This window comes from Rattus norvegicus, chromosome X (assembly GCF_036323735.1).
Source record: "Rattus norvegicus strain BN/NHsdMcwi chromosome X, GRCr8, whole genome shotgun sequence".
Classification (NCBI taxonomy): Eukaryota; Metazoa; Chordata; class Mammalia; order Rodentia; family Muridae; genus Rattus; species Rattus norvegicus.
The window spans coordinates 52,633,614-52,657,651 of NC_086039.1; the positions used below are offsets into that span (position 1 = coordinate 52,633,614).

At 36.6% G+C, this 24,038-nt stretch overlaps 1 protein-coding gene across 12 annotated transcripts in view; it reads left to right on the plus strand.

The window, feature by feature from the left end:
* Dmd (dystrophin) overlaps positions 1–24,038 on the plus strand; it is a 2,367,748-nt gene that overhangs the window by 1,563,516 nt on the left and 780,194 nt on the right. For all 12 annotated transcript variants that reach the window (XM_063279795.1, XM_063279798.1, XM_063279800.1 and 9 more), the window contains 2 exons: positions 4,635–4,736; positions 11,748–11,856. In XM_063279795.1, the coding sequence (XP_063135865.1) occupies positions 4,635–4,736; positions 11,748–11,856 (211 nt within the window). The remainder of the gene's footprint in view (positions 1–4,634; positions 4,737–11,747; positions 11,857–24,038) is intronic.

A 24,038-nucleotide genomic window follows, 5' to 3' on the forward strand; every position in this document is an offset into this window, starting at 1 on the left:
AGAATTCTGTAACGTTCTTAAGAACTGATTGTTAGTTAAATGTAATGTAATAAGCAAGGATAAAAATTCATATAATTTTGACATCTGGTGCTCCTCTGAATCATGAATTGAGCAAGGAGAGTAAATAGGCATTATTTTCTGTCTCCTATGGTGTAAATAAATCCATTTCAAAGGTTTATCCTATTGTGCTATAATACCTGTAGGAGACAATTTAGTGGGGAAAATAAGTTTAAAGGAAGTATCCACATGATACCCAAATGCCTCTTTCAGTCTGGATTCAAATAGCTGTAGACCTTTTCTTACCTCTCAAGGTAATATGCAAGGACTATCCAACACCATCTTGCATTCTAGAGATTTTTTTTAATAGAATAGTTAGAGCATTAGAAATAGGAAGCCCAACTCATGAAGCTGGGGAGGATTGCAAAATATATTCGTGTTTCATGCTGGGACCTAGCTTGCCTAGGTAGTAAAGCTAGCTTTTTCATAGGCACTCTTAAGTCCTCATCAAAAAGTGGAGAGAATTTAAGGTGAGAATGAATGCCAATTCCTCATCCCGTGCCTCAGAATCATCTTCAGGCACTAGAGGCTACGCATTTAAAGGTGGATCCAGTAATGGAGCAAGCATAGTTTTCACCTGCGTAGTCCTGGGCGCCACTGGTTTTACTTTCGATTTTGCCTGGCCAAGAAAATAGTTATTCTTCTCTTTTTACCAGTTTTGAAGTTTGATCATTTGGTTTATATTCATTTTAATAACTACACAGTTCTTTCTCATGATTAATATACTCCTTATCATTTTAAGCATTTTGATAACAATCTAAATTAATGCCCAATTAATTGAACAGGGATCTTTCCCCCTTGTTACATGCCTTTTCAATAGTCTTTTAAGACTCTGCCCCATACTTTTTCATCTAAATTTTCACCTTCTGAAAACAAGGGATTATAATCACGAACAACCTGCAAGCAATTTGATAGTTGTGGTTTCGACACTTGTGTTCATACTTTATTTTAAAAATCATGCACAAGCTCAAAATAAGGCAAATCCTTCCATGGTTGATGCCCCGTTATTCTCACTCAACTCCTGTGAGGGATACCTTTCTTATTGCGTAGCTGATTTCAGGTCCCTGATTCATGAGACCACTTGTTTACTTCTCTAGAGGTGGTGGGACATTGGAGAATGAGGTCAATAAATGAGGAAGACTGAAGTCTCATACAGTAACCAACTTTACTCCAAACATCTGACAATCTACATCCTGAGGATTGAAAAGGGTCACTTGTGTAAAGTTCTCCTGAGTTCAAGCAGTATATGATCACATGAACCAGGTGCTCATGGCAAAAGAAAATCATGTTTTTCCATATAAACAAATAACAATAGCAGTTGTAAAGATTAATTAAAATATGCTTACTTCTCTTCACTATACATGGGAGGGGAACAAAAGCACATTTCAAGAACAATTCCTTGTTTTTGAAGAAACTGAGACCCCAAGACTCTTGCCTTATTTATTTGGAGTGCTCTCACAAGTGCACAGAAATCTCCTCACATGCCTCCACTCTTGGACCATGTTCCGACATACCTGCCTCTTACACTTTCCCCTTGGCATCCAACACCCCTTCCAACAATTATCGTTTTCACTTTGTCTTTGTGGGGGTGGGTGGGTGTGTATTTTGTGTGTGTGTGTATGTGTGTGTGTGTGTGTGTGTGTTTGTGTGTGTGTGTGTGTGTTGTGACCCAATAAGTTTGACAAGTGCCTCCTGTGTGGGAACAGTTTTGGAACTATTGTATTGACTGGACCATTAACTCCTTACAAGTAGCAACAAAGTCTATGATCTCCCTCACCTAGAAACCATGAATGTCTAACAATTCCCTGGGGAGGATCAGGGCCCTAGAGCCCCTCTCTCATCTGTAATGGACTGTCAGAGACCATATTAAAGAGTATATTCAAGTAATATTTTATTATTTAATTAAAAGTAATATTTTATTTATTAAAATAAATACTATTGGTATGAACAACACAAGAAACTTGGGGTCCAGTGCAAAACTCTATAAATATTATGAGATTAAAATTGTTTTAAATGTATCAAATACCAACTTTGAGCTTATCTGTATCTTGGGCTATACACTTCAAGGGAATTTGAGGTTGATGTCGTTTTTATGTGCTTAATGAGTGAAGAAAAGAGAAATGAGAGTGTCTGAAAGTAAGGATGAGTCTCTGCTTTTGAGCTAAAGGAGTACATGTCTGGATATATTAGAAGTTGCTGGTTTTGTGGAAACTATAGTCCTCCACCTACTCCGAGTTTAGTGCTCTATAAAAATGAGAAACCCACATTAAGAACTACTTTCCTCTGTCAAGTGTAACAAGTACAACATGACTCTGGTTCAAGATAATTACTTTCAAATGTAAAATGTCCATGTAATTTAGAGAGAATGCTGTTGATGCAAAAACCACAGATCTCATTTCAAAGCTTCAAAGCGAATGACACATCTTTATTGTGTAGCCAAATTTGAGTGACCATGGGCCAGGAAGCACAGAGCTGCCTAGGTTGTATAAGGTTCCATGCTCCAACATGGAAGCTGTTTTATAAAGTATTATAGTAGCAGAACAAAGAACGTCAAAAATCAAGGCAATATTAAAATACATTGATAGATACCTCTGGTAAGCAGGTTACAAGATAAGGTCATCTCCCCTATAGATCTCAGATGCTCTCTTGATGGGTTTAGCTTTGGAGTTTCTGGAAGCTAGTAGTCTGCTAAGTTAAAAGACTCTAAGAGTTTTATCTATCTTAGTTCTCACACAGAGGTGAGCAGGGGACAGATATTTAGGTGGCTAAAAGTAGCACACCATGAGATAATTAGGCTCTTAACCTGCAGCATTACATCCTCTTCACATCACTACAGTTCTAATCAGTTAATCAGTCTTTGCAGACACAGCGTCTTTCCAGAAATGCTCATAGACACAGTACATAGACTTATATTGGTGATGCATGGCACACACAAATAATACATGTACAGATGGAAAAAGCAGTTCCATTGTTCTAATTTTAAAACAATTTGACCTTGCTAACCATATGCACTCTCTTTCTACTCTGGGGTAATTTATTTTCTCATTATTTTTACAAAGTATGACCATTCAGTACATCAAAATGTTTTTTTGTAGTTGAGCCATTTAAGGGAGAAAGAGTAGTGGTCAGAATCCTATTAGGAAACCAGGTCTTGTAAATAGATGTGTCTTGTTCTGATCTTGGGAAGTATTCTACTTTTATCAAAGAATTATTGTCATGCCAGGTACTATAGTTTAAGGCACAATACCTTTCTGGCAGTGGTGACTAAGAGCGCTGATCAGCTGTTCTATGAAAGTCAACTAGTTTCTTATTTTATTAATATACAGCATAAACTCTTAATGATAGAAACATTTTGACCAAAGCGCCTGCCTCACACTTGTAGTTATTTTAATAATAATGAGACAAATAGTTTCTCTCAGGAGCAGGTGCTGAGTACTCATATATTTCAAGACATCCTGCTGTGCAAGACCAGATTACAGTATCTTAAGTTCACAGGTTCCCACCCTGGTGGACTTTGGGGGCAACCTGGGAGCATAGTGGATAGTGTGGATAGAGGAAACCAAATCCGGACAACCAGTACACACTCCAGTGAGTGCCTGGAGGTACCAGGATAGGAAAAGGGAGACAAGAATGTGGGTCAATCAAAAGCAGCTCTGAGAAAGGATGTTCAGGCCCTGACAGATGCACGACATTGATTAATCGATACTCCATCCCAGTGTTTAATAAGTGTTCCATCCAAAAAGTCTTCTGTAATATTTAACTTTGCTTCCTTCAGTTTCAATTTATGCGTGTTGCTTTTGTTCTTTCTTCGAGAGCGAGACAGCAGTCAGTAACAAAACACTTTATATTCCTATCCCTAAAGGGCTGTTTGTGTTTTTGCCATGCTTTAGTCCTCCTCGGGCAATGGAAAAAGCAAACAATAAAAAAATCTAATCGCTCCTCAAAAGGCCTGTTTAATTTGACTGCTTAATAAATAATAAGTGTTGGTACTGTGCTTTAAGTGTTTATTCTTTGGAAAGACACTTAATTTCAACAGTGATTTGTAAAGAATTATCTGCTTTGTCTTACATGTACACTCACAGCTACAGAAAATGAGTGAATGTGTGTGTGTGTGTGTGTGTGTGTGTGTGTGTGTGTGTGTGTGTGTGTGTGGTGTGTGACAGAGACAAGGAAAGAGACAATTTAGATCTGTAGCTCAAAATAGAAACCTAAAAAATACGGAGTCTGTAAGTCACAGAAAATATTAAGATTATTGGTGTTCTGCTGTTTATATGTATTAATTATACTGATAAATTATACCTTTCATCATTAGATTTTACTTTTAAAAAAGTGTACAATATCTCTGTCCACAATATCATCATGATACAATTCAAGGGATTTGGGGTTGTTTTAATGTTAGTGTATTTCACAAGAACCTGTATTTATTTTCTCTGCATCAAAAGCTACATTTTATGCCCCTGTGTACCATGCAGAAATTGATCCGCAATGCATGCAGAGTCTCTAAGGGTATATTTAAATTTAGTAATTTTATTGCTAACTGCGAAGTTAATCTGCACTGTATGCATTCTTTTCCCCAGGAAACTGAAGTAACAGTTCAAGCTAAACAACCGGATGTGGAAAGGCTTTTGTCTAAAGGGCAGCATTTGTATAAGGAAAAACCAAGCACTCAGCCAGTGAAGGTAATGAAGCAACCTCTAGCAATATCTATTACCTCATAATAGGTTATGCTTCCCCTGTTGTACACATGCCATTGCCAGTGTCTATTTATAATAACTTGAGTTAACTTGTAAGGAAATATTGGCCATACTATAGTTACAGAGCTAAAGCTGTCCTTTTGATCAACATATCCTATTTATACATAGTGATCTTAACTCTATTAACAAATCATTGCATAAAAGGACTCATTTCTGTCCTGGTGTGGTACCATCAATACAAAAAGTAGTACCACCTTCAAGGTCGATTAAATTCTTTGGGACTTGATTACTTTGCTTGCCAACCCTGATACTCTTCATATTGTTTGGCTTAATTCAAATCAAGCTATTGCAGCACACTGTCTTCAACAGCTAGAACGAATCACAATATGGTCTGTGACCTTTTCTTGCTATGTTGCTTTTTCTTATGAAAGAGAAAAACCCTGTATTCAGGCTTCAGTATGTTATTGGGTCAGGAATTTTTAGTGAAATATATAATTGCACCATTTTTAATAAAAAGCTGGCCTGGGTGAAAGTTTTCTACTCCCTTCTTTTCTTTGTGTACATTTTGAAGTCCAGAATACATTTATTCATAGGATCTTACTGAGGAGAGAACTCGAAACTCAGGGCAATTACCAACAAACAAACTCCCATTCAACGGTTTCCATTTGCAATTGACAAGCCAGTGATAAATGATAAATAGCTGTTAGGTAGAGTTTATCTTGTTCTCCATACCTGGCTAACATTTTAATGGCTTCCACTGTGATAAAGGTTTCTGAGGGCCTGTAATACTGGCTATGTATTGATCAGTTTTGGTTTCTCGGCTAATGTTGCTAGCTGAGATTTAAGGAGGCTTACTCTCATGTTCAAAACCATTCTAAAACAGTGCAGGTCAATAACCTCATTATACAAAACCAGTTTGTCTTTGTAAATAGCATTAATGGAACTTAAATTCTGTCTGCAAAGTTATTGCTTAGTTTCCATGTACGTAGGCCAAGGTTTAGTTGTTCAAAATTGTTTGCTTTCCCCAAAGATGACATGGGAGTTTTCATCATGGAAATTTAAACTTGGATTTTGAACATAATGGCAAAAAACAATATGCAAGAGGGACAACTTTCTCTGGAAATATTAAAAAGTACCTCGTACAAAATTAAATTTATCTCTAAACCTGCAGTCCAGAAAAATAATTTACATAAACTCAAGGTTTCATATGATCCTTTTTAAAAGAAAATAAATGTTTTTGGCGTTTGGGCTGCAGACATGGAGCCAGTACTGACAAAAGCAAATTTCAGTGTTGCAGTGGATAGAAGTAAGCAGCTTAGTTACCAGAGTGATAAAGTGCAGAGACCCTCATTCTAGAGAACCATGAAATGAGCAAATGGATGAAAGATAAGTCCATTCCTTCCACTCTTGATGCATTCTCAAAAACTTAGTGCAATATGGGTATGACAGTGAGCCGAAGTTTAAAACCCTTACAGTTCACAGATGTGCATTTAATTTTGTTTTGCTTCCTGCTTTTGCATAAATCATAGAAAAATCTTCCTTCAAAATGCAGGCAGTTTTGCTTTCCTCATATATAAAATAGTCAAACCAGTAATGCTTAACTGAACCTCACTTCCACCTATACACTCAACCCCAACGCTGCTTTTATACGTCAACTGAATTCCTCCAGCTCTGCTGTTAGCCCCTCAGTGGAATAAATGGAAGATTTAAAACAAACAAAGAAACAAAAAGAACAAAGCCATGTAACTTGTCTTTTTTCCCCTTCTCTTAAAACCATTTTGTAAGTCAATGACATTTTTCCTTTTCCTTTTCTTGCTCCCCCAATTCCTGTATATATAGTTCATTTGAAAGAGATGACTGAGGACGTTGACAATTTCTCTAAGTATTTCCTGTCATTTGAGATTCTGCTGTTGAGAATTCTTTGTTTAGCTATGTACCCCAATTTTAATTGGGTTTAGCTCTGTACCCCATTTTTAACTGAATTCTTTTTATTGTTGGTATTAACTTCCTGTGTTCTTTATAAATTTTATATATTAGCCCTTTGTCAGACATATGATTAGTGAAGAGTCTTGCCCTAACATCAGGTTGTCATTGTGTTTAGTTCTTAGTCTGATTAGATTCTATTGATCTACTGTCTGTCTCTGTACCAATACCAAGCAGTTTTTATGACTATTTCTCTGGAGAAAAACTTGACGTCAGAGATCATGATTCCTCCCAAAGTTCTTTAACTATTAAGGACGATTTTGTCTATCCTGGGGTTTTTGTTTTGTTTTTCCATATGAAGTTGAGAATTGCTCTTTCAAGTTCTATAAAAAGTGTGTTGGAATTTTGGTGGGAATTGCATTGAATCTGTAAATTGCTTTTCCTGAGATGGCCATTTTCACTGTTAATCTTACCTATCCATGAGCATAGAAGATTCTTTCTTTCTTTCTTTCTTTCTTTCTTTCTTTCTTTCTTTCTTTCTTTCTTTCTTCCTTCCTTCCTTCCTTCCTTCCTTTCTTTCTTTCTTTCTTCCTCCATCTTTATTAACTTGAGTATTTCTTATTTACATTTCGATTGTTATTTCCTTTCCTGGTTTCCAGGTCAACATCCCCCTAACACCTCCCCCTCCCTTTCTTTATGGGTGTTCCCCTCCCCATCCTCCCCCCATTACTGCCTTTCCCCCAACAATCCCGTTCACTGGGGGTTCAGTCTTGGCAGGACCAAGGGCTTCCCCTTCCACTGGTGCTCTTACTAGGATATTCATTGCTACCTATGAGGTTGGAGCCCAGGGTCAGTCCATGGATAGTCTTTGGGTAGTGGCTTAGTCCAGGGAAGCTCTGGTTGGTTGGCATAGTTGTTCATATGGGGTCTCGAGCCCCTTCAAGCTCTTTCAGTCCTTTCTCTGATTCCTTCAACGGGGTCCCGCTCTCAGTTCAGTGGCTTGCTGCTGCTGGCATTCGCCTATGTATTTGCTGTATTCTGGCTGTGTCTCTCAGGAGCGATCTACATCCAGTTCCTGTCAGCCTGCACTAATTTGCTTCATCCATCTTATCTAGTTTGGTGGCTGTATATGTATGGGCCACATGTGGGGCAGGCTCTGAATGGGCGTTCCTTCAGTCTCTGCTCTAAACTTTGCCTATAGGAAATCTTTCTATCCTCTGATCTCTTCTTAAATTTCTTTCTTCAGGGACTTGAAGTTCCTGTCATCCACACCTTTCACTTATTTGATTAGAGTTATACCAAGATATTTTGTATTATGCATAACTATTGTAAAGGGTATTGTTTCTCTCTTAGCCTATTTATCATGTGTATAAATGAGGGCTACTGATTTATTTGAGTTAATTTTGTATCCAGCGACTTTGTTGAAAGTGTTTTTCAGCTATAGGAATTCTGGTAGAATTTTGGGGGTCATTTATGTATACTGTCATATCTGAAAATTGTGATGCTATTTCTTCATTTTCAGTGTGTATCCTCTGAGCTTCTCTAGTTGTATTATTGCTCTATCTACAACTTTACGTACTCTATTAAACTTGCTCCATATTTTCTTTCAAGATTCACCATTGAGATAAAAGTATATTGTGAGATAAAACGTATATAATATAAAGGGAGAATAAACCTCTGATATAAAGTTACCATAATTATTTTATTATCTTATGATTAGAAAACTCAGTCAGTCTTTAGTCTTTCTGCCTCAGTCCATTCCTTTTTCCACTCTCTGTCTCTTTACAATGTATGTTTCTCTCGTTCATGGCAATACTTCTGTTTTATTTTATGCTCATATTATTCCCCCATCTTCAGAATTATTTGAAGATTGGTTATAGAACTTCAGTAAAATACTATTTTGCCAAGATATATATTTGGTAATAAGATTTGATGAGATTAATATTTTCTACATTGAGAGGAGCAGACATCACCTCAACATCACTTCTTTCAAAAGTAAAAGACAACAAAATAGTATGATGATTTATATCATTGGAAGGCTGGGAAGGAAGGATTGAGTATTTAAGGAAAGCCTGTGTTCAGAAATCAAATTCAAGGACAGTATTTTCTGTATATACAGACTCTATTAAAACTTACAGCACTTATCATGACAACAGGTATCAACAACTGCAAAAGAAACAAACCATTTGTTGCTTTAATCATTTATTTATTTTATTTCATTTGTATTCATATTTTACTCTGACGTATATTTTTGCACCAAATATGTGCCTGGTGTCCATAGAGCCAGAAGAGAGCAATAAATCCTGTTGGAACTTCAGACATTTTGTGAACCATCTACTATGTGTGCTAAGAAGCTAACTACCTTCTCCTGGATGAGTAGTAATTGCTCTTAATTTCAGAGCCCTCACTTTAAACAGTCACATACATTTAGGCATTTGTTTCTGATACTCATACTCATTTTAAATGTAGCTTTTTCTTAATTTTCATTTAAATGTGTAGAGGTATTTGAAATGTTAACATTGCCTCCTTTACAAACGAGAGAATTATTTGGATTTGAAACAATGTAATTACTTGCTAAAATAAGATAAGGCAAATTTGATTTGCTAATTGTTTATATTAACAACCATATCGCTTAAATAAACCTTGTAGTATATGTAACTTACTCTTCAGTGTATACTTCAATGAGAAACCGAATGTAAGGTGTGACAACTTTTATATAATTGGCCAAAGGGTTACATCACAATCTTTCACTCAGAATAAGACATATGGACAGTCTTTCCTCACATATAACCTAGTGAGTGACAGCATCATTAGTCATGTCAATTACAGTCAGTCACATCCAGGAAGTCTTCTTTCCTCAAGCTGTCTTGTTGTTAATAACTATCTTAAGCTTGTTTTTATCTTATACCAACAAGTTTCTTCTACTTCATATGTCTTATCAACATTCCAAAGAACTTCTTGATGGCTTATTTTTTTTCCTAAGAATGGTTAATACATTACAATAAACATATGTTTCAAGATTTACATATGATATACTAGGTTGAGGTATAATCTTGATCAAAATGTTTATTTAAATATTATAATTTATAAAATATGTAGTGTGTGGCCATATGACTTAATGGATTACACGCTTGCCATTCAAACCTGAAGATCTGAATTTAGATCCCCAGATGGTGAATAAAACTAGACTTGCCTTCATTGCAGCACTTGGAATGGTTCAAGTTCATTACCGGACATTTCATGAGTTCCCTGCAAGCCATGGCTACATCAGACAGGGTATGAAAAAAAGGAAATTAAATTAAATTGTAAAATATAACCTAACCAATCACTTCGAATTAATATTAGAGAATGAATCATATTACTTTCATTTATGTTATTTATCATACAATTTTAATGTCCATATGACCCTGCTAAATCCCTCAATTGAGAGAGTAGCTCAGTGCTAGAGTACTTTCTTATTAAGAACATAGACTAGGTTCTACTATTTTAATATGCAAACATAAAAAGCTCTCTGACTTGCAACTACTGGGAGCAAACTGGTAGTGAAAATGAAAGCTATTTAGCTTATTAGCAGAGGAGAAAACACTTCAAAAGGACCAAGCACCATTTGTTTTAGGAACTTTTAGTTTTAAGCGGGGTGAAGAAAGTGGAATCCATGTTCCAAAGTGTGCTGTCAAGAAGCAGTCAAGTCGAAGATCAAAGTTAGTGTAATATTTCAGAAGGACTGAGTAGGGCTAAATCACGTCGTTGTTCAAGGAGAAGCAGTATACACTTGTCATTTCTGAAATGGAAAAGTGCCCTTGTCGTTCTTTTAAATCTGGTCATGGGATATCCTTTTCTCTTCCAAGATAATTTTCTCAAAGTATGTTGATCTGTGTGTCTGTCTTACTGGGATCACCATGGCCTAGCTGGCTATCAGCTACCAGCCACACTTATTTATCATAGTCTCAAAGCGATCACTGAAAACTATATTTCTAAGCATCAATATCTATTTACAATATATTAGAAAAGCTGAGGTTTTTGTTTTTCTTAACTATATTTGATAAGGACAGCTCAATGCGTTTTGACAGTGACTTTTTACCACTGGTTATACACTAGGAGTAAATGTTAATGGCTTATGAACTGTATTTATTTAACCAAATTCTCTTAGACTAATCCTAGAGACCACCCCAAAGTAATCGTAAGAGATGTCTCTTATGATTATTTGAGGGTATCATTCAAATTCATTTACAATTCAAAATAAACAGTTGAAACTGAAAGTATTCTAAAGACTCAAATATGAGCTGTTGAGACCATTCAACGAAATATCTGAGTAGAGAGCAACAATTGAAGTTTGTTCAGTAGCTCTAGCTATGATTTTTGAGACATGAATATCATCTCTAGGCCTCCCATATATTGGATACATTTATAGAGGGAGACTTGGGATAAAATTCTGCAGTGGCAGTACCCACATGCATGGCTGTGCATCACACAGTCAGAGTTTATATATTCTAAGCATTCTCATAAGACTTGACTTTACAATTTTTAAAATTTTAAGACCAAAGAGTTTAGACTGACGGGACACTGATATTTGTGTGTGTTTATATGTATGAGGCTGCCTGCTCGTGTGTGGATGCTCATATTCATGTGTACACATGGAAGACAAGGTCAATACTGACTGTCTTCTCGGTTACTTATCCACCATAGTTTTTGGGACAGGGTCTTTCACTGAGTCTGAAGCTTATGGATCGACTGGAATGATGGCTAAGGATCTTGGAGGATCCACCTATTTCTGCACAGAGCACCCAGAATTCCAGGTGAAAGCTGCCACCCCAGTTTTTTTTTCTATTTAGTCAGGTAGCTTAACTGAGGTCCTCATTTTGCACAGCAAGCACTTTGGGTTTCCACTGAGCCATCTCCCATGACCTCCGTTTAAATTAAAAAAAATTTAAAAGTCTATATGGCAATCACTGTTTTCTTGTAATAATTTGTGTTCTTTATGGAGAATATTCTCAGAAATGATAATAAAATGATGAGTTAAGTTATACTGGCAGTGTTTGCAAAATCAGTAACACGTATGCTTTTCTATTAAAGAGGAAGTTAGAAGATCTGAGGTCTGAGTGGGAAGCTGTAAACCATTTACTTTGGGAGCTGAGGACAAAGCAGCCTGACCGTGCCCCTGGACTGAGCACTACTGGAGCCTGTAAGTACATTTTGTCCCAGGTGTTTTCTTTTGCTTTAACTGTTTGTTCAAAAGCATGGCTGTGATGTTATCTCTGAGTGGAAGGAAAATTGGTTTCTGAGTCTGCATAAAAGAGTAAATGTTTATGTTATTTATTATGCAAAAGGTCTTGGAGTGGGTTCCTTGGATATTGAGAGCATTACAAGCTGTGTTTTCTGAAGATTCAACTGCAAACAAAAGAGGGCACATGAGGAGAAGCCATAATGGTTTAAACCGATACTTTATCTTACTGTTAGCATTAAAACTGGCTGGCTTTGTGAAGGCGTGCTGACTCTAAGAGAAGGCCTCTCCTTTGAATTTCTGCTTCACTCAAAGCAGAGGATTCATGGGAGTAGTTTTAAACTAAAATAAAGGTGGTTCTTGATAAGGAACCCCAACAAACCACCATATGCCTAGCATCTAAACACAGAGATCAGGGTTCGGTGACACTGGAGAATTTAAAAACATGTACCAGGTTGTGGGGTTTTTTTTGTCAACATTATGCACTGAAATTGCTCTATCAAGGTTCTAGTGAATAGATTATGTCCAGTTTATTCTCTTTCACAATCTCTAATTTTTGGTTCTCTCAGCAAATATGCACAGTTGTCCATATACAATCCTTCATTGATATGTGTTCTCTAGATGTCATTGGTGTGTTCATTCTCAGAGTCTGTAATATTGTGAAGAAATTTTATGCCAGTGATTCTTTTAGAAGCTTGTGGAATGGAACTTAAGGGTTTATACACCCATATAAGTTACTCTGAGACACAGCCAGAATACAGCAAATACATAGGCGAATGCCATCAGCAAGCCACTGAACTGAGAGCGGGACCCCCGTTGAAGGAATCAGAGAAAGGACTGAAAGAGCTTGAAGGGGCTTGAGACCCCATATGAACAACAATGCCAACCAACCAGAGCTTCCAGGGACTAAGCCACTACCCAAAGACTATACATAGCCTGACCCTGGGCTCCAACCTCATAGGTAGCAATGAATATCCTAGTAAGAGCACCAGTGGAAGGGGAAGCCCTTGGTCTTGCCAAGACTGAACCTCCAGTGAATGTGATTGTTGGGGGGAGGGCAGCAATGGGGGGAGGATGGGGAGGGGAATACCAATATAGAAAGGGAGGGGGAGGTGTTAGGGGGATGTTGACCTGGAAACCGGGAAAGGGAATAACAATCGAAATGTAAGTGAGAAATACCCAAGTTAATAAAGATGGAAAAAAATAAGTTACTCTGAATATTACAGAAATAATCAAAGCCGGGGAACAGAAATCTATTTAAGATGCTGTGTTCCTAAATGGTATGATGGTGTTTCTAGCTGGAAATATAGTCTAAGTTTTTTTAAGTACATATATAATTAATTAATCTATCCAATCACTCTACATGGAGAAACTTCTGTGAATTAAACACTGGACTGAGTGCTGAAAATTCATCATAAAATATGTGTGTCTCTCTTTTTATGAAGCACAGTCAAAGCAGAAGAGAAAGATGGGGGTTGGGGATTTAGCTCAGTGATAGAGCGCTTGCCTAGCAAGCACAAGGCCCTGGGTTCGGTCCCCAGCCCCGAAAAAAAAGAAAAAAAAAGAGAAAGATGGTAAAACAATAAAAAGGAAATGTATTATCTCAATTATAAGTGCCATAAGGTATAGTCTACAGATTACTGCCAACTGGCCTAGAACAGAATGGCAGAAAGTCAAGGCCTACCCTTAGCCCTTGCAAGCTTATTTGCATTTTAATGGACTCTCCGGGTGATTCCAGCACACACTGGAATATGAGAAACACAGTTTCAGAGAAAATGGGAATGGGTGAATGTGGGGAAGTGAATGGTGATGAGGGCATTGTTGTCTGAAGTATAGCCAGGTAATCTTGTCTGGCCTGAGAACATCAGAAGGTGATGCAAAGCAGTGAGCCTTGTGTATGTATGGTCAGAAATTATAATAGGCAGAACCAAAACCCACAGCTGCAACACCAAGGAAGGTACTGGAGTGGGAGTGTGGTGACAATCACCACAGCCAGTGAGCCCGCTGCAGAGGTTACACAAAGAACAAGCACCATGAAGGAAGCCAATATTGTCACCTCCTCCATTCTCTTCTCCCTAAGTGAGGACTTCATCACCATCTATGTGTCCTTGTGTTGCCCCACTATTCCTGCTATGTTGCTGCAGGTGGCGAGTGTGGGATTGTCCTCAGGTCTGAGCCACTGGTGAGAGTAGGCAGCATGAGGGCCAAAGTTAGAAAAGTGGGAGAGGAATTTTCTCAAAGAGATCAGTACCTCCTTCGGCAAACTTACAGAAAACTGAGAATGAGCTCAGCCTACTAAACACACAAATGCTGAATGAGAAGAATCAAATAATTCAGAATCATCTTGTGTTTATTCCAAGATATTTTTTTCTCATGTGGTGGTTTAAGGAACAGCATTAAGAATTCTTTGTATTCTTGGCTTTTTGACACGTAGTAATTTAATCTAAACTGAATTTACTATTTAAAAGTTTAAGTCACAGCATTATTTGGTCATATGATTATTACTCCCTAGATTATAGTATAAAATGCTAGTGTTCATGATTTCCCTTGATGGTTTTCAAAGTATCACTCTTACATACATAGCTTCCTTTACACTTTGATTTGTATTCCCGAAATAATTGTAAAGTAAACCTGCTTAGTTACGGCTTATTTAAGGTAAGAAACCCAAGGCATAGGGACAGTATTGCTAGACTAAGGCCACACAGCTACAAAACAAGAGAGACAGGATTCTAATCCAATTACATCAAGTAGTGATTGTTTTGTTGCTGTGTCTTACACTATATATCTGTCCCACAACACAATGGGAATTCTAATTAGATGCAAAGAGCAAGTAGTTAATGCTAATTTAGCACAGCCTTACAGTGATCTGTATTTGTGTGTCTTAAAATCAGTTTTCTCTGAATTTCTTAGAAACAGAGTGCTGAGCCTGGAATCATTGAAGTTGTCATCTGGTTAAATATTTCTCTTTTAACATAAGTGGAGACTTGGGTTCAAAGTGACTTTCTATTGGAATTGATTTTATGTGTCTCAATGTGGCCTTTAAAAAAAAACACTAAAGCAAGCATCCCTGTGGCTGTTTACTTCTATTATATAATATAATGTAGTGGTCTTGTCTGAGCTGTAAAAATTGTTCAAATTTACAAGATAAGTGGTCATGCTCTCAAAAATGTTTGATTTATTTTGATGATCCAAAGTATACGGGCATCTCAGTTACCTATTATTGCATATAATATCCCAAGACATAGTGGCCTAAAGAAATTTTGCTTTTGATTGTGTGACTCACTTTGTCCTGTTACCAGCTGAATGATTATTGTCATTGTTCCACTTAGTCTGAATGCAGTTATTCAGCATCTAATGAGCTAGACACTCTAAAGCTCTCTAATCCTCTCTTAGAGGTGGCTGTTCACTAGACATCCTCATTTCTTCTGACAGCCTGCATCCTCTAGCAGGCCAAATTATGGCTTCATTCTGTGGTGCTCTCAAGGCAGTCTTCTAAGACAAGGAGATAGAAGCTTGAGGACCTCATGATGCTTAGACTTTGACATTTATATATCACTGCCACTATTCTCTATTTGTCAATGCAACTTGAAGGCTTAGTCCATATAAGTGATAGCATAATGACAATATCTTGAAATATGTTACATGCCTGTTTGGTCAACAGGCTTGATAGTAACAATCTTGATACATATACTACCACAATGGGGAAAGAACAAGATGCACGTCTTGGTTTGCACCCAGTGCCCTATGTCTGGGGTTTTCAAATTTCAGCATACAAGAAGAAAACATCAATTTCTTACTAAAGTGGAGACTGTGAGACTCCTACCTTAAAAGTTTTGTTCTAGTGATTTTGAGGAAAAGTCACTCTACTAGGTTTAAAGGAGAGTCCAATGCTGGCTGCTGGTCTTAGGAATGCAGGTGAAACACTGCTGTACCAGGCCTTGGTTGCTTGAAACAATTTATCTTTCCATCTACTACTTTGTGTAACTTATTCCGAGTTCTGGTGAAATTTAATGCTGTAACTAACAGAGAAACTCCTTCATACATCCAGCATTTTCTATCTCTGTCCTTCTTTGAGGAAGGGCTCCGTAGCTTCAAAGTGCAAGGAGTGGAAAGCACATGAAGCAGGTGAGCTATCTAGCAGAGTATTTCTGCGTCCATAGCAGACAGTACTTTGGAGAAGAACTACACTTGTATGACGTTCCTTTGGAGAAGCAAAGGGACATTTTTAGCCAGACAGACAGGACTTAGCATTGGTCTAAAGGCCTGTGTGGCAGATGGAAGCAAAGATCCAGCAAATCTGGTGGTAAATGTCACTGTGAATCCTTTCTTATCCACAAGCTGCTAGGCCTGAGAACGCTCATGTTCTACAGCACTCCACTTAGCATTTTCAAAAGAAATCTCTCAGAAAAACGTTCCTAACACCATACTCCAGGTGAGGAGATTTAGCACAACTATTGCAGGACAAGTGGTATGAAATGAAATGGAATGTTGTACACACACACACACACACACACACAGTTGATAGAGGTTTGTTGTTGATTAAACACTAGTAAAGTGATTCTTCCTGTGCTTAATTTTAGAGATAGCAGAACCCAAGAGCAATCTTGAAAATATAGTATCAAATATAAAGTAGCTTACACTCTGCTGTGAATAAACTCTTTAGATAAAGCAAATCACTGCCCATGGAGTCAAATCCATTGATTCTTCATGAACGAAGACTGTGGGTTTAAGACAGGAACTCAGTGGTATAATACTTAACATGCACAAGGCTCTAGGTTCTATCTCAAGTAAGACATACAAGATGTGATTTCTATACTGAAAATATTAAAGGCCACATTGTCGTTGATTTTGTATCTATACTATATTAATTTTAAACCCTATCCCCAAATGCAAACCCTAGGAGGGGGACTTTATACTTAACATATGAAGGCCCTTAGTGAACTATTTTAACTATTTTAAACATTGTAGAACATTCTCAAGATCTTTCAAAGCCTTGAGTAACTACAGAAACAGTCTTTTCATTAATTAACTCATTTCAAAATCATATTAAAGTACATCAGAGCAATGAGGCTTTTTGAAATATAATGAGATGTATCACACTATAAAAAGAAGTGACCATGGCTTCCTGGAACAGTCCCCAGGATTGTTTGCATTTATCAGGAGCAAATCATTCTATTTTCTTTGTGGAGGATCCTGGTCCCAGGCCAGGTTTATCCACAATGCTTTGTGCTTAACTAAATAGAAAGACACAACAGAGACATCATTGTCAGCATCCTAGACGGTGATAGACTGTGAAAGCCTCAGTATTTGCATGGCAAATAGCACATGTACAGTTAAGTTATAGGCTTAAAAACTTTAGACTGGTTTCTTTTCTAATGAAAGACAGAAAGAGTGGGGTGGGGTAGGGAGGAGCTGGGTAGTAAAGGGAGGGAAAACTATAATCAGAATATATTATATGAGAAAAAATCTATTTTCATTAAGAGGAAAATAATTCCCAGATATGTGTGGGAGATTAGCTTTACTTCACTGAACAAAATAACTAATCTCATTGTTTTGGTTTGACTCATAAAGGAGAAGTGTAATTCAATTATTTTTTTGTTAATATGGCCAACAGTACTGTAGCACAAAATTGCCAGACAGAGAGCTTCTCTTTAGGATACCCAGGTTAAAAATAAAAAGAGAACATCTGGATTAAAAAAAAAATCCTTCCAAACTAAATCCATTATTAGTTATTATAATTATTCTGTGGATTTCGTAAATCAAATTGTGATATAAGAGAAAAAAACATTATAGTCTGCATGATTTCAGAGAGGCCATTTCTTCTTCACCACTATCTCAAGAAGCCACTAAAGACATGCTCACTTGCTGTAGACCCCCACCCCTTTTGTGTCTCTCTCTGTCTGTTTCCCTCTCTCTGTGTATCTCCCCCCCCTCTCCTTTGTTCTGGTACTCAGTGATCTTTCAGAGGCAGTCTTAGCATATATTCTTACTCTGCTATGAAGTAATGGAGACGAGGCAGAGTCCTGCCACTACTCCTATTCAATATTCCAGCGTTGCGTAATTCCAGTTGCTCTCTAATTGTTTGAGTAAAAACAGAGTACTTTTTCCACTGTTGACTTAGACATTATTCAATGAAGTGTTTTTCACACTTTTTTATTGTGTAGTGTAAAACATGCATCTCTCCAAAGATTATCAATAAAATAATTCTTTCTAAAGACTTCAAGGCCTGTAATCTCCTCCTCCAAGCCACGGCCTTGTATGTTTTCAATATAGTTTTACTGTTAAGAGCTTTGGACATGATTGATGAATGATAGCCTATTCGTGACTGAGTCACTTTATAAAGTCTATATACCCCTTTCCTGCAATGATATATTATTGCCACCTACAAGCATGTAACAGGTTATGTCTTCAAAGATTTCAAAAGTACATCTACTTTATATTTAAATCAGCCTCTCTATGTGGTTATAATACTAGATATATTAAACCATCATATTTTCTAGCTGTTTAGTTGTCTATTCTGAACCCAAAACTCTAACCTATAGCTTAGATTTTAGTGTTTCCCAATGTACTCATAGATTTCACTTCATTTTTTCTCTTAAAAAAATAGTTCCAGCTGCATATGTAGCAGAGGATAGCCTTATTTGACATCAATGGGAGGGGAGGCCCTTGATCCTATGATGGCTTGATGCCCAGGAGGAGGGGAATGCTGAGGCAGGGAGTGGTGAGGCAGGAGTGGGTGGGTGGGCCAGCACCCTCATGGAAACAGGGGGATGGGGGAGGGAATGGGAAGTTTGTAGAGAGGAAACTGGGAAGGGGGATAACATTTGAAATCTAAATACATAAGATAACCAATCAAAAAAAGAAAAAAATGATTCATCGGCAGAATCATAATGTTACTTCCTGTTTTGTTAAGACGGTAACATGTAGGGATCTTGCATAGGATCCATATTCAGTTCCCAATACCCATACTGAGTGGCTCGGAACCACCTGAAACTCCAGCTCCACAAAGTCTAGCACCCTGTTCTGATCTTTGTAGGTACCTGCACTCATGTGCACACACCCCCACACAGAGGTCAACACACAAAGAATTAAAATATAATTAAAAAAAAAACATACATTACTTTTCAAATGGGGATGCTCTGTGATTTTGGTGCAAATCTCCAGACCACATCTAACTGGTGATCTCCTTAACTCACTTTCATGAATGTTTCTTTGACATCCAATTTGAGAACTTCTTTAATTGCCATCTTCTTCTAAAAATTCATATAATTTATCCTCTCAATTTTATTATTTGTAAGAAAATATTTATTTTATTTCTTATACACTAGCAGCCCAAAATGAATTCATTATATACTCAGTGGAAGTATCAAATATTTAGGTTCCATTGAAATAGCATTAACTATACCAGTGCCCAAATTATAGTGTAGACCTGCCTGCCTACAATAAAATAAATAGGAAAAATGATGGTCCCTCATGTCCTGCTTCAGCAAATATTTATTATGCCCTCAAAAAGAAAACTAAACTAAATGCTTTCCAACATTACAAAAGGAGGAAGCAAATAATATGCCACTATATAATTCAATTCTTTACATATTCAATATTTTCAGGGTTATTCTTTATTATCATATAAATATATGAAAGGGAGTATAAATAAGAATTCTATAATATCAAGTGTGTATTAAGAGTAGAGAAGATGATTTTCTTTTTTTATTTTATCCAGAACATTTTTTATTCAATGTAATTGGGAAGGAACTGTTGATAAAACTAAAAATTGAGAACTCACTATGAGCTCATTTTTTGGCTTATTATTTCCATTCACGTTAAGTTCAAAATAAGTGAATAGGTCATAAATGTCCTTCTCTTGACAGGAAAACAATCTCAAGGTATATGGGGAATCAAATTTTTGAACATTTAAGATTCTCACTAATTTGTAATATGGGATGATGATTTTCTATCATATACTAATGAGAGTGAGAAAATTCGTCTTCTTAACCAACATAATTAATACTATGGTTTTGGTGATAAACATTTTTGCTCACTAAGGGCAGTATGATCAAAAGAGAAGTTGCACCCTTCATCTTATTTATCTATAATAAAATGTGCCATTCGTTTTTGAACCTAGTACTCTGTGTAACAAACAAGGACTTGACTCAGAATTGAATAGTGCACTTTGATTTGAAGTTGTTTTCAAGGTCAAGATTCAGTTTGACAATAGATAGACAGATGGTAGATAGCTAGATAGATAGATAGATAGATAGATAGATAGATAGATAGATAGATAGATAGATACACAGATACACAGATACATAGATACATAGATAGATAAAATGTATGGTTTCCAATACAATTGGCTTTCACTCCCACTAACTGAAAGACAAAGGTGCCTAACAAAGCAATCATATTCAATTTGCTATCTGCATCCAGCTTGAGGAATATCTGGAGCCCACTCACAGCATGTGTTGCAACCCCAACACAGAGAAGTAATGAAAAAATCTGATTCAAAAGCTGACACTACCCCTTCCAAGCTCTTTGAATATGACTATAATAAGCAACTTTATAGACACAAATCTCTATGATTCTACGAATTTTCATCTTGATCTCTGACTCTGAGGAATGTTTAAATGCGTGGATTTGTGTTTATTATCTGGATGAATAAATGCTTCATATTGAGTATTTTGATGAAACTATGCTTTACCAACAAAGGTCTCATGTAAATCAGGCAAAACAACATTGTCACTTCACGTTTAACTCTATTAGAGGGTCTCTGCAGTCCTGCTGTCTCATTCAATTCCAGTATTAAATAGGCAGATCATACTGTTTTCCAAAATAATACCTACTTTCATTTCAATTTATCTCCATGGTTTTTCCATTGACCCAAATGTACCTAATAGTTATCTTAGAGCTAGCATGTATTAATTTCTTACTCTCCAGCAGACATTGCATAAATATTCTTTGTGTGTTGTTCTGCTTAATCTTAAACCTCATCATGAGATATATGCCACATAACTTTTCTTTGTTTTTCATAGTTGGAAACAAACGCAAAAACTAAACGGTTATCCCCAAGAGACTTAGAAACTAATAAATGAGCACAGCAAGGTCCTGAATTCATTAGATTCTTCTCTTCTAAAAGTTATGCCTGTCTTTGAACTGTGTGTTAAATATACTGAGTCTTGGCCACATAATCCTAGAACATAGCCCACATATAACAATACATAATACTACATAATATTATGATATTATACATGTTTGTGTGAGTGAATTTTCCAGACAAAGATTGACAAGAGTACTCTGTCTCCCTCAGCCCTCTTTCTATCACAGCATCTAAATCTTAAAATTAATGCATCTTGGGATGAATTATGTCTTAAAGCTTACTACCAACCTCAGGGTATCAAAGTGCTTTAAGTAAAAAGACATGCATTCTTTCTGTATTTATTCTGTCTCTCTGGAATTTAAGAGGCACAGTGACTAGAAAAGCATTGACATTATAAGCTTGCTTCTCCCTCAGTCTTGCTATTTAGTTCTATTTATTCTCCCTGTGTTCTGTGCTAGTCCACGTTCAGTGAGTACAACAGTTGACCTATACAAACCATTTTGGTAAACTTTTTTTGTTTCTGGGATTTTTGTTGTTTTGGGTTTTTTTTTTTTTTTGGTGTACATGCTATGTTAAGACCTGATATTCTAAAATGTACCTAGTGTTTTCTTTGTTGAGTAGTTGTAGTAAATATGCGAATGCCATTGGATAGCAAAGCTCTACAACAAAATAGAAATGAGTATTTGCTGGAATTTTTTCCAATCAATATACAGACTAGAAACTTAATGTTTGTCATGAATTCTGGAAAGCCAGGCCTGCTGTTCTATATTGTATATCCCTGCCAACCCACTTATTTAACCTTTTATCTCTAACTTCAACCTGCTAGTTCTCCTCCCATTGTCGTTCTTCTAATCATTACTTCTTAGGATTTCTGTGTTCCAAAGAATGAAAAGGCACTCATCCCTACTAGTTAGTGTTCCAATAAAACATATATCTAGGTTCAAGTACACATTCTCTATGTGGTTAAAGCTGAAGTGTTCTAGTAAAAGGTGCTGTAATAAACACAGTTGGTACACGTGGGTTGAGTGAAATGAGGAGACCAACCTAGACAGAGAAGATGTAGTCCATAGTAAGTCATGTTAACAGAGACATACTCAAGGACTGAACCACGGGTGGCAGAATACCTAAACAATCAGATTGCTCATGATACCTATGAATATTATTTAAAAGAAGTTGTAATTATTGCTAGCAAAACTCAAGATGGAAATAAATATTAAGATCTGCATGGTTGCAAATGGTACGTTCTTAATACATTCCTATTATTGCCTGTTTTGATCCTGAAAATGTCTCTAAGGGACAAAAATGATCATTTTACTGCAGTTGCAGAAACTGAATTTGAGGAAACTCAAAACTGAAGCTTTTTACTTGCTATTTCTGCTTCATTGTTCCTTTAACTACAATAGTGAAATTAGGAATTGATTTACCCAATAACAGCACAGTGCCATTAAGTGATGCCTTTGAAGCAGGGAAGATGTAAATTGAAGAAAATAAAAAGTCTCCTTTTTATAGTGTAAGAGTAGAGTAGTGCTTTTTAAATTTACTATTTCAGATATTGATTAATAAAATCATTCCACCTAAAAGTTTTAAAGCAGAGATTTTCAGTTTATTATATGAAGAGCCAGATAGTAATTATGCTTGCATTTTAGGTAAAAAAAAATCAGCCAAAATGATCTAACTATACTACTGAAGGACAAAATCAACCCTGAAGAGTTTCTAAATGAACAAATATGATTGTGTTCCAATAAATCCTTAATTATAAAGCTGAGTGTTGGGACAGACTTAGCCTACAAACTGCTGTTTCCTGATGTCTCCTTAAAATAAAGTCTTACTGATAAATTATTACCTAATGAAGTAAACATAGATGGTGAGGCACATTTATATTTTACCATTCTCCATAAGGAGAAGAGTTATAATCCTAAGTGGTTCTAATACTTATTCAAAACCAATAATACCACGTACATACATAAAAAGGAAATTTGTAAAAGCATCCATGATGAAAATAAGAGAAGGATTGCAACAATTTGCGAAACTATTGTCAGTGTTCCACAATCATTTGCTAAAAGGGTTAGCAATGTTTGTAAAACTGAGTCTGGAAAATTTTCCCTTGCTTTAGAGGACATTTTCCTATCCTAGCAGCCAAAGTCTATGAAAAGTAGATAACAAAATGTTACAGTTATTATTTTATGAAAATGAGTTTCATATGCTTAATTACTGAGGCACTTTTAGGTATACCTACACAGAGCCAATCACTGCTGCATCACATGGCATCAGATGACAGTTTGAGAGATGTCAATGGTACGTGTCGCATCTAGGTTTTCTTTTAGCTTTATGGTTTGCACATTTACATAGGTAAATAATTCCCCCAAATACAAGCGCAGATCAAACTACCACTTCGACCAAGTAGATCTTAAGTTATGAACTAGTGGGAAAGATAAAATATGTGCTGAGAAGCAGCAGAGATGTTACCTTCAATATGATAAAAAGTCACTGCAAATGCGTGATTACACTTATGGGGGAAGTTCTCTAAGGATGACATTCCTAATGTGTCAATATTTTATTTTGACAAGAAATGTATTACTGCTTGTATGAGATACAATATTGATCAAGATAAACATGATTCTGGGGGCTTACAAGGCATGGGAAATTATAAGTACATATGACAGATACCAGCAAATGGAACACTGCTAAAGAACGAAGGCGAGCCAATTAAAGCAGCATGAAGTGGCATAACAGAAGAATAGAATGGACTGCTTACTGCAAACATAGTACTTACTGAGACCTGAAAGGCTGCCAGACATGCCTAGGCAAATAAGTAATGTGAGTATTTTAGACAGAAGAAACACTGCAAAGATACATTGGAGACAAAATCAGGCCTGGAACTTCCTAAGCAATGCCAAGACATAGAAAATAATATTAAAAATCCTGGCTCGGGGATTCTACCCACCTTAGACCACTTATGTTCTAAGATGAAAGACACGCACACAGCCTTTATATTTTCAGGGATACCTTAGGCAGCACAGTAGCGAGGCAACTGTCTACCCTGCATGCTGTT